At 39.6% G+C, this 12674-nt stretch overlaps 1 protein-coding gene across 6 annotated transcripts in view; it reads right to left on the reverse strand.

The window, feature by feature from the left end:
- LOC106880431 (tetraspanin-18) overlaps positions 1-12674 on the reverse strand; it is a 535121-nt gene that overhangs the window by 23035 nt on the left and 499412 nt on the right. For 5 of the 6 annotated variants that reach the window (XM_052970246.1, XM_014930350.2, XM_014930349.2 and 2 more), the window contains exons 3-4: positions 12359-12559; positions 3170-3256 (exon numbers count right to left, since the gene is read on the reverse strand). In XM_052970246.1, coding sequence (XP_052826206.1) covers positions 3170-3256; positions 12359-12559 — 288 coding nt within the window. The remainder of the gene's footprint in view (positions 1-3169; positions 3257-12358; positions 12560-12674) is intronic. The other variant, XM_014930348.2, reaches the window with a different exon arrangement.

Genomic DNA, 12674 nt, shown 5'->3' on the forward strand with positions numbered 1-12674 from the left:
CAACGGTATTGCATATTTTTAAAAATTATTTTTATAATTCGTATATATTTATTTTATTATAAATGGAAAACAAAACCACAGAGGAATCAATGTAAGCTTAATAAACCGTAATATGGCAAGGGATTATTGTGTATATATAAATATATATATAGTAATATATCTATCTAAGAATTTTTGAGGGTTTTCATTTTATTTAATTTAGTTCTTTGTTCTTATTTGGTGATCAATTTTGAAACACTATTTTCTAAGCCTGGGAAAGGTAAGAATGGGGTGCAATATTGAATTTTGCACCTCCACAAAATTTAGGGGGTGCAAGTGTACCCCACTCTTCCCAGGCCCTTGCCAACTGGCATCAATGGTTGAAAAGCATGGCATAAAACTATCACACTGTTTGCCAATCATTAACCCACCACCACCATCATCATCATCAATATTATACATTTCAGACCCACAGGAGAAAAGAGACTGATACACTTAGCAATACACATCACACACTTCGTGAAGATGGTCCTCCTCTGTCCGATTGTCTCCCTTCTTGCATGCTAATTCTCATTCACTCACATGTAGAGGATCCACTGTTCCTAAAAAATGCATGTATGTGAGTGTGTGTAGGCATGTGGCTTAGTGGTTGAGGTGCTGCAATTATGATTATGAGATTGTGGTTTCAATTCCTGGAGCGGGCAATGTATTGTATTCTTGAGCAAAACACTCCATTTCATATTGCTTCCAGTCCACTCAGCTGGCCAAAGTGAGTAAGCTCTTGGAGGAACCAGCATCCCCTACAATGGGTGAATATATACATGACTGGTTTTCTGCAGTTTCCATCCACTAAATCCACTCACAAGGCTTTCGTTGGTCTAGGGTAATTGTAGAAGACAACTGTCCAAGGTGCCATGCAATGGTTCTGAACCCCAAATCATGTTGTTAGGACACACATTTCTTAACACAACCATGCTTGTTCCTTTGATCAAAAACAATAATAATAATAATAATAATAATAATAATCATTTAACGTCTGTTTTCCATGTTGGCATGGGTTGGCTGGTTTGACAGGAGCTGACCAGCTGAAGAGCTGTTCAGACTCCATATCTGTTTTGACATGGTTCCTATGGCTGGATGCTCTTCCTAATGCCAACCACTTTACAGAGTGCACTGTTTGTGTGCAGCACTGGTACGGGTGCTTTTTATATGGCACCAGCAATTATGAGCCCACAAGGGCAACCACGCTTTTACTTAGCTTGACATGAGCCCTGCAAGTTCAGGAGCACTCAGCCGGAGAGGGTTGCACGGGAAGAGCCTGTATGCAAGGGCAAACAGTTTTTTATTTAGCTTGACTCATCTTTTGAAGCACAGCAAACTGTCATGAGTCTTGGTCCCCTGCTATTCCCTCTGTGAGTCCTAACGTCAGTAGTTCCTTTCTTACCACTTCATCACATCTTCCTGGGTCTACTCCCTTCTAGATGTTCCAGCTACAATCAGGGATCGGCACCTCTTGATGCAACTGTTTTCATTGATATGCATTACATGGCCATACCAGTGCGAAAATGTAAAAAAAAAAAGTAATAAAACAAGACAAAACCAAAGATAATTACAGGAGTGAAATATTCTTAGAAACTGTGATATAACTTGTAAGAGTATGGAGACCCAGTAATAACATAAAACTGAGTTAAGAGCAGAAAACTATGAGAGCCAATAACCTAAAATATATTGGGAGTCAAAACATTTCTCCTATAGTGACTGGCATGAGAGACCATATGGCAGATATCTATGGAAGCCCATATATCAAAACTATGTAAACCAATTTTGCAGAAAATTATGAAAGCTAATATGGGTGTAATATACGAAATCTCATGTTGTGGGTAACTATAGTAGACAATATTTGTGACAGAAAACTATGGAAGCAAATGCAGCAGAAATATATCAAAGCTAATGCAGCTGATATTTCATGGTAGGCAATATAGCAGAAAACTATGGAAGCTAATTTGACAGAAAATTATGCAAATTAACTTGGAAAAGATCTTTGGTAGCCAATATAGCTAATAACTGTAAAAGACCTTATGGTAGAAAATTATGGAAGCCATTATTACAGGAAACTATGAAAGACAATATTGTAAATAACTAGCTAGAGAAATAGTAGCCAACATAGCTAAAAGACTATGTAAGCCATTGTAGCAGAAAACTATGAAAGACAATACAGTGGAAAACTATGGAAGTCAATATAGTAGAAAATTATGCAAGTCAATCATCATCATCATTGTCTTAACATCTCTTTCTATACTTGCATGAGTAAGATGGAATTTTGTCAAGGCAAATTTCCTATGACAGATGCCCTTCCTGTTGCTAATCCGTATTTGTTTCAAAGTAAGGTAATATTTCCCCAGAATCAGATACATTTTCTTGGAAGATTGGGAATAAAGGATACTGCCTGCATAATGGTGAACACCAGGCAAGGAGAAAGTAACACACACACACACACACCAAATCCACTCACAAGCCTTAGGTCAACCTAAGGCCATGGTGGAAAACACTTGCCCAAGGTACCGCTATGCAGTGGGGCTGAACCCAGAACCATGTGGTTGGGAAGAAAACTTCTTAGCACACAGCCACACCTGCACTTTAATGGTAAGAAAATTTATGAAAGCATCGCAGCAAAATTATTTAAGACAAAAATGTGAGAAAATTATGAAAGCTGGCATGGAAATGCTTATGGACATAGTATTCATGGTGGCCCTACACGGCATAAATCTAAGAAGGTTAATATAAAACTATTGGGAAGTAAATAAAGTGCACGCACATATACACCACATTTGAACATATTTCTGAATATAGATTATGAGAGCAAACCAACCCTGTCCAAACACCAGCCTGGCCAGTTCAAACCGACAGTGGCAGGTGTGATCAGGAAAGAGAAATAGTGGGATAGAAAGAAAGGTGAGAACATTAATGACTTATCTTGGTGGCTTCTTAGTCTTCTCTGTTATCCATTAAAGGTGGACACGATGCAGCATACAGAAGGGGTTAGAGAGAGAGAGAGAGAGAGAAAGAGAATTGGGGAGGGTGAAGGTGGCGACCAGCAGCAACAGCAGCAGACCCAATTCCTTGCTGTATCAAGCAACAATGCATGTCGGAGATGCGGTATTTAAGAAAAATTTGTAGGTTCCATACTTACAATTTGACCTACCTGTCTTCTGAAGTAAAATGCCATCCCACAGGAAACAGTGAGAAACAGCAGCATAAAGGACAGTGTTCCACTATACTGAAATGGAAAAAAGATAATAATAATGATTTCTTTATTGACCACAAAGGATTTACACTAAGAAAAACATTAAAGTCAGTACAGGACAAAACAAACGATGTATGTGTATGTGTGTGAGTGTGTTGTAAGGATTTTGCATGTAACCATCATCATCATCATCATCGTTTAACGTCCGCTTTCCATGTTAGCATGGGTTGGACGATTTGACTGAGGACTGGTGAAACCAGATGGCTACACCAGGCTCCAATCTGATTTGGCAGAGTTTCTACAGCTGGATGCCCTTCCTAACGCCAACCACTCAGAGAGTGTAGTGGGTGCTTTTATGTGCCACCGGCACGAAGGCCAGTCACGCGGTACTGGCAAATAATAATAATAATCCATTCCTCTACAGGCACATGGCCTGAAAATTGGGGGAGGGGACTAGTCAAATACATTGACTCCAGTACTCAACAGGTACTTATTTTATCAACTTCAAAAGGATGAAAGGCAAAGTCCACCTTGGCAGAATTTGAATTCAGAACATAAAGATGTGTGAAATGCTGCTAAGCATTTTGCCTGGCAATAATAATGGTAGTTACAAATTTAGACACAAAGCCAGCAATTTTATGGGTAAGAGAGGTAGTCAATGTCATCAACCCTGGCACTTGCCCCGACACTCTCAAATCTAAGGGAGAAAACTAATCCATTCCTCTATCATTATTCACATTTTGTAATGTTTGTTATTAAAATTGGCACATGTGGCTGAATTTCTGCAATTTACTTTGATTTTTCTTTTTTTAATAGAAACTTTCGTGTGTACTTGGGTAAATTGTTTCTGAAGAGAGTAACTCAGTTAACCCTGTAAATTTCATGCTGCAAAATGGCCAGGGAAAATCCCTACCTTTTCGCATGTGTGTTTCAGGATTTTTCTATGTCCACACCAGTTTACTATTTGCATTTAATTTATCATTAACATCTCTTTTCATCATCTCTTATAGAGTATGATTTCTTTTAGATATAATTATGTCCATTAATTAACAATCACACATGCACAACATTTAAGCAAAAATGACTATTTACATAAAAAAAAAAGACATCTTTTCTGTAGCAATACCAATTTTTACAATGATTTGACCACAAGTATTGTTGGCACTCCATCGCAGGTTCCAGTTGATCCGATCAACGGAACAGCCTGCTCATGAAATTAACGTGCAAGTGGCTGAGTACTCCACAGACAAGTGTACCCTTAACGTAGTTCTCGGGGATATTCAGCGTGACAAGGCTGACCTTTTGAATTACAGGTCCAACAGAAGCAGGAAGTAAGAGTGAGAGAAGGTTGTGGTGAAAGAGTAGAGCAGGGTTCGCCACCATCCCCTGCCGGAGCCTCGTGGAGCTTTAGGTGTTTTCGCTCAATAAACACTCACAACGCCCGGTCTGGGAATCGAAACCACGATCCTATGACCGCGAGTTCGCTGCCCTAACCACTGGGCCATTGCGCCTCCGATCTGACCACAAGTACATACACTATAAGCATTTGAATAAACAAGTCCATTTTTAGGTATTTTCTGCCCCATTATTACAAGACTGATCATTTGACTTGGAAAATGTTCAAAAAGATGTTAAGAACTAATCCTTCATACCACAATATAGTTCCATAGCTTATGAATTTATAAAATGAAAGATACTGTATTTTCTTCAGTACAGTAACATTCCTACACATTTCTGCACTAACATTTCACTCCAGGTATGAAAAAATTACCTCTGGCATAGAGCTAACCTTATTTAGCTCAGTGTTGTTGTTGGCATATTTGTTCTTACTATATAAGCATTGGTGCACTAGATTTTTAATAGTCAAAAAAGTTGGTTCATTGTTGAAAACAATAGGTGCATGTGACTCACTGATCAAACACTCTATATATATTTTAAGCCTCTACAGCATTGAATCAAAAGTTTTGCAGTGTTTTGGTAACTTATTGCTTTAATTGTCAAGTTACAACAAAAGCAACCTAGCATTTGCAAGTAGAGGCCCATCGTTGTTGCACCATCTGAAGCCACCTTTCTGCCAGTTCTTTGACCCCACGCTGATACCAGTTCTTGTCCTTCAAGGTGAAGAACTCCTCTTGGTTGATGATGCATTGCAAGCGCAGGAAGTGATTCACAAATAATAATCTGAGGGAGTTAGGTCCAAACTATATGCTGAGTGTGGTATCAGCTCAATTCTTTCAAGTTCTTGAAGTTCAATCAGGATCATTCATGCAGCGTGAGGTCTTGCGTTGTCTTGCTGTGGAAGAACCTTCTTTCTGTTAACCAATGCCAGGTATTTTTGCCACACAATGGCATGCATCAGCCCCAGTTATTCGGAGTACAGGTTGGCATCGATGGTTTGACCGTCTTGAACAAACTTATAAAGAATTATCTACCCCTTCATAATTCTGCCAGATGCAGAGCATCACCTCGTGTTTGAAACGCCCATGTTTAGCGACAGGTTCTGAAAGCAAACCCTTGCTTAACCACTGCTTATTCATGTTAGAATTATTACCCCTAACTTCATTTCTCCAGAGCAAAAACCAGCAGTGACCCATTAACAAAGCAGCCTCTATATGGTCACGTGATCTATTAAAAATAACTACAAAATCTCCCTCAAATCACCCTACACACACACACTGTTTTAATAAAATGAAAGACAGATGCATTAGATAATGCAGTCCTTCAAAACATCAAAGAGTTTGTTCACTCATAGTTGTCCATCCAGACCCTCACCTGCTTCCAAGCAAATATTTCCCTATAACCAGACATGGTTTTATGAAAGATTAGAAATGAAGGACACAACTTGCATGAAGGTGACACTCGTGTACAGCTATTACATAATGTAAAATGCAATGAGACACACACACACGCACAGAGTTTCCAGCCAAACCGTCCAACCCATGCCAACATGGAAAACAGATGTTAAATGATGATGATGATCACACACACAATGGATGGGCTTCTTTCAGTTTCCATTTACCAAATCTGCTCACTGGTGTCTTCTATTATAGCCCAGAGCTATAGTAAAAGACATGTGCTCAAAGTGTCATGCAGTGGGATTGAACCTGGAACCATGTAGTTGAGAAGCCAAACTTCTTATCACACACACACACAGTGCCTACATCAAGTACACAACATACAAAAACAGTCTCCTCACATCACTCCTCTGGCCTAATTTTCCCATGATTTAATTTAGATTAAAATATCTAACGAAGATGGAAAAAGAATTGTAATAAGATGTGGTGAGGTGTGTGGTGTTGGTGTGGTAGTATGAATATAGAATTGGTCATAGTTGTGGTGTAGATATGTTGGTTGCAGTGGTGGTGGTGGTAGTAGTAGCAGTTGCAGTAGTTGTGGCGGTAGTGTTTATGGAGGGGGGTGTTGTAGTGATTAAAACACTGATTGAGCAGACTCTGTTGCTTAAAGACAATCTGACCTCGACCACCCCGTTTTCCTTTGTATATCTAGGGCACCACTGGCTAATGTGTCCTTTTGCAGACAGAGGATGTGATTTGAGGAAATCTGATTGCTATTTTTAGCAGGTTAATTGACCACATTGAGTGTTTCTTCATTGGTAACAATGGCAGAAGTTACAATGACAGTGACAGTAGTGGTGATGGTTGTGATAGTGGTTGGTGATGATGATAATAATGGTGGCAGTGGTGGTGATGGTAGTGAAATTATTAGATGTGCCTGAGAGGTAACAAAGAAAAAAAAGAGGTAAGCAACTAGGGAAGTAGCCGTCATCACAGCCACCCCCTACCAGTAAACAGTCTAGCCTAGCTACCCCAAGAGACTAGTCTGCCACCCAACTTCCCTCTCACTCTACCATCATCATCAGCATAGCTCACCTCACCAGAATTCAAGGTTACCCATGCTAAGAGAGAGAGAGGGGGGGGAGAAGAGAGAGAGAGAGAGAGAAAGAAAAGAGGAGAGAGAAATGGATGGGAGCAGAAAGTGGAGGATGCTGGGTTGTGGCAGTGGCAATTAAATCCAAAAGCTAATTAGGTTGAAACAAGTAGAGTAGAGTGATATATACTAGCTACTGCTAGACTGATGCCTACACCATCACCCCACCCGCCAGCACTAGGAATTCATGTCTAGATGTATATTTGCAGGCACACATGTATGAATATGTGTGAGTGTACATACATATACATATGTATATAATATAAAGGTATATATGTGTTAGTGTGTGTGTGTGTATATATATATATATATATATATATATATATATACACACTCAAAGGTATACATATAGCTAAAGTTTGTTGACATACATTTGTATATTAATGCCCTCCTTTCTCTGTCTCTTCACACACACACATACTCAAATGTGTATATATAACTAGTTAAGTTTGTTTACATACATTTGTATATTAATGCGACTCTTTTCACACACACACACAAACCCATATATATATTATATATATTATATATATATATTTCATTATATGTATTTATTTCCTCTTAGTTAACAATTAACTCCGACAAAACAAATTGATTAATAGATACCACAAAATAACTGTGGTGTAACTCCTGTTTATGAGGTAGAAACTCCCTGTTAATTTGGGGTATTTTGAATAAATATAAAATTTAATAAATGGATATGCATATGTTAAATAAAAGAATTCATTTAACATAAGCGTATTACTCCATTTATTAAATTTTATATATATATATATATATATATATATATACAAATGTATGTATGCGCATGCACATTCTAAACTAGGTAGATTTATTTACTGTAGTTAATATAAAAAAAAAACAATGTACCTGAATGAATAGGAGGGCCCTCTATGTGGTCAATCAACTTGTTAAAAAAAACAGTCAAATCTCTCAAATCACACCTTACAGTCATTAAAAAAAAAAGTAAGAAAAGAAAAAGGAGACTGGATAATGCAGCTTCTTAGACAGAATGTCTCAATAAAAGACAGGAGGGTCATGCCTGAATTGTATATGATCACATGTCTGTCAAATCAAGCTGACAGCTACAGCAATGGCCAAGAGGAACAAGTGTAATAGATAAAAAGAAACTACAAAAAATGGTGCTGGTGCTGATGATGATGACAGTGGTAGTGAAGATGATGATGATGATGGTGGTGGAGGTCGTGGTGATGATAGCAGTGGTGATGATAGCAGTGGTGATGATGATGCTGACCATAATGATAGCGGTGATGTGTGTGTGTGTGTGTGTGTGTGTGTGTGTGTGTGTGTGTGTGTGTTAGAATGAGAATTGGCACTATTGCCAAGAACATCTATTTCTGTGTCTTTTGTGTTATTGTTAGCTCTTGTACTGAACTGGAGGTGATGGAGGAGATGGTGGCAGTGCCATGGTGATGGGGGAGCCTCATGTGAGGATGGCATGCACTGCGACTGTGAGGTGGCAGCAATGGTGATGTAGTGGTAGCAATACCTTGAGTGGTGGTGGTCCACAGTGGAGTGGTAGCATGTAGTATGACAGTGGTTCATAGAGTGGTAGTGGTAGTCTGTAGTGTAGTGGTAGTGGTGAATGTTCATGGCTTAGTGGTTAGGGTATTCGGTTCATAATCGTATGGTCATGAGTTCGATCCCTGGTGGCGCAGTGTGTCCTTGACCAAGACACTTTATTTCATGTTCCAATCAACTCAGCTGGCAAAAAAATGAGCAGTACCTGTAATTCAATGGGCCAGCTTTGTCACACTCCATGTCATGCTGAATCTCCCTAAGAACTATGCTAGGGGCATGCATGTCTGTGGAGTGCTCAACCACTTGCATGTTAATTTCACAAGCAAGTAGTTACGTTGATTGGATCAACTGGAACCCTCGTCATCAGAATGACAGAGTGCTAGTGTGTGTGTGTGTGTGTGTGTGCGTGTGTGTGTTGTGAAAGCATGTGGCTTAGTGGTTAGGGCACTCAGCTCAAGATTCTAAGGTCCTGTGTTCGATACCAGATGGCATATTGAGTCCTTGAGCAAGACACTTTATTTCATGTTGCTTCAATTCACCCAGCTGATAAAAAATGAGTAGTACCTGGATTTCAAAGGGCCAGCTTTATCAAATTCTGGGTCACGCTGAATCTCCCTGAGAATTCCATTAAGGGTATGCGTGTCTATGGAGTGCTCAGCCACTTGTACATTAATTTTATGAACAAGTTATTCCGTTGATCGGATCAACTGGAACTCCTAACCGATGGAGTACTAATGTGTGTGTGTGTGTGTGTGTGTGTGTGTGTGTGTGTGTGTGTTTGTTGTGAAGGTACAAGTCAATGGGAACCCTCATCAATGCCACCAATGGAGCAGCAGGCAGTGGTAATGGTGGCATGTAGTGTGCCAGTGCTTCAGAGTGGTGATGGTCATATATACCAGGGGTCTTCAAACTGTGGTCCGCGGACCACAGGGGGCCCACAAGGACAAGACAGGGGGTCCATGGACAGCCTGAAATATAAAGGAGTCCGCAAGTCAAAAAGTTTGAAAACCCCTGATATATACAGTGATAGTTGTGATAACAATGCTGATGTTGTTTAGCCACAGTAAATCCTGGTTGTGCAAACCTATGATCAGAAACGTTCCAACCATAACCACCCTGTATTTTTAAGGCTGCCATGGAATAAATTACCTGAAGTTACTTTACTTTCATTTTTTTTTTTTAAGACAATAGAGTATGTTTTGATATGGCTGCTATTTCTAGCATCTTGAACAACCATACCAGAAGCTCTCTCTCTCACTGGCTCGCGGGCTCCTGGTTGGTGAGAGCAGCTGGAGTGCTGACTGCATTTAGGATGATAGTGGTGGTGAAAGCAGGTAACATGGTAGTGGTGTTTGCAGTAGCAGTTGTAGCAGTAACAGTGTATTGTATATAGAAGCAGTAATGACTACAGTGGTGGTAGTGCCTGTGAGTGTAGTGCATACATCAGGGGGAAGAAGGTGACGGTGCCGACCTGCTCTCACCACCACGCATATAGTTGGTAAATGGTTAGATGGCGGCGTTGATGAAGTGGTGACGAACAGACTATTCAGGGTTACCAAGCACAGAAAGAACTACAGCTGAGAATAGAATAACCCCCCACACATACACAAACATACCGAAACCTGATGATGATGATGATGATGATGATGATGATGTTAATAATTAGCTAGCAGCCTCAGGTGTGCCAACATCACTAAACAAACCACCCACCTCCACTCAATCCCCACCAGACTGTGTCTCTAGCTCATATAACAACTAGAAGGCTTATAGTTAGCAAGGTTAATACATTTTTATCATGAGGGCTCCATGAGGGCCTCATTAAAGCCATTATGCTCACTTCTCTGACAATAACAACACTGTGTAACATGGATTTTGTCCCTGGGTAGTAACTGTTATTTCCTATTAGCTTACCCTTAGAAAGTGTGAAGAATGCCTAATATTTCCTTCAAACCATGCTTTTGTTACATTTATTCAAATTCCAAAGAATCCCTCTCAACACATGGGTATGATGTTCTCCCACTACTTGTGCTAATGATCATGAATGCACTAAGGGACGTGCTCAAGTGGTTACGGTCAAGTCGCTGATTTGCAAATCTGTGATACTGAACAGAATATTTGCCCCCCCAAAAAAAAAAAATTTCTGCTTCAGCAACTCGGCGCTAAATCTGTCTGAAATGTAATGGAAAATAGGGGAGTTTCCAAACATTGATGTCCAGGTCACAAGAGCAGAGTTTGAAGAGAATGGTAGTCATTTCCTTTGGTTTCTAGACCAAAGCCAAAACAAATATGAATTAGGAATCACTCTTGCAATCTCAAGTGCAAGATGCTAGTCTACTAACATGCCTAACACTCCTCCAAAATCTGGGATAATCATTCTTATTGTTTTAACATCCATTTTTCCATCATGCTGGCATGAGTCAGATACAGTTTATTGAAGTAGATTTTCTACGACTGGATGTTCTGCCTACCTCTAATCCTCACTGGCTTCTAAAGCAGGTAATATTTCTCCATGGCCAGACATGTTTCGGTGGAACATACCAAATGAACAACACTGCTTGTCTGACAGCAACATTCATTTACAACTATCACGCAAACATGAAGAAACACACACACACACATTCACAACCATCATGTTCGATGCTGGCATGGGTTGGCTGGTTTGATAGGATCTAGGATCTTGAGATCAGCCTTCACTACTTTGTCCTGTTTCACTGGGTCTCCCTCTTCCACGAGCTTCATCTACCTTCTGTATGCAGCTGTCCTCCATCCATACACATCACATGACCAAACCAGCAATCCTCTCTCTTGTACACATCTGATTATTCTTATGACTACTTTTTCTATCAATACATGTATGTGTGTATGTGGGTGCATATATACAGAGACACAGAAACATACATACATACATATATATGTACATGGTGGTTGTCTACTCCTTAAACAGAGTTTGACCACCTCCTGCACCTACACCTTAGCCCTTTCATGGCGTCTGATGTGGCTTTTTAAACCAGACAGTGTTTTGAAAAAACACCAACACAGACTGCACCTCTGATTTGCACTACCAATACCTGCAAGTAAGTTCTGCTCATTGTGGATCCTAACATGTCTTTTAAGACCCCCATTGGATTTGCAAGCTCTCTGGCACACACCACATTCAAACGTGTGCACAGACATATAATCAGAATAGCTGGTTGAAGTTTGTTTTCCATGGGTATATGTACATATATATACATATATATGTACATACATACATATAAACATATATATATATATATACATACACATATATACGTGTGTGTTTCAAAAGAAAATTATAAAAATATATGTATATACACTCACATATACATACATATACTCACATAAATATCTATATATTTACATGTGCATATTCATATTGTGCATGTGTGTGTCTATGGGCATGTCTTTGTGCCGCTTGAATACTAACCAGTGCTGGTTTGTTTATGCTCCTGTAACTTAGCAGTCTGGCAAAAAAAAAAAAAACTGATAGAATAAGTACGAGGCTTAGGAATAAAAAAAGTACTGGGATCGATTAGTTCGATTGAACACCTCCAAAGAGCTGCCCTAGCATGGCCACAGTGTAATGACTGAACAAGATAAAAGATATAAGATAATGGAGAAACTTACAAAGCCTAGCACACATTTATCCTCCCTCATTGTACCACAGCAGCCACAAAACGCCAGCAGCGCTATTGTGCCACCAGCACCTATCAAGAGGTATGTTGCTACTTCGAACCATTCTTCTCCAACTACTACAGATACTTCTCGTGCACTGTATTCCGTAACCAAGTACCAAATTCCAACTGCCAAGGCACCACAGCCTAATATCTGGAAAGAGAAAAAGGTAAAAATTCTATAATAAGATTCAAACGGAAGCACAAGTAGAGTAAATTGAGACATGTTCAACAGATGTGGGTAACTAAATGTAGCAAAATTATTATAT

The sequence above is a fragment of the Octopus bimaculoides genome, chromosome 8, assembly GCF_001194135.2.
Source record: "Octopus bimaculoides isolate UCB-OBI-ISO-001 chromosome 8, ASM119413v2, whole genome shotgun sequence".
NCBI lineage: Eukaryota > Metazoa > Mollusca > Cephalopoda > Octopoda > Octopodidae > Octopus > Octopus bimaculoides.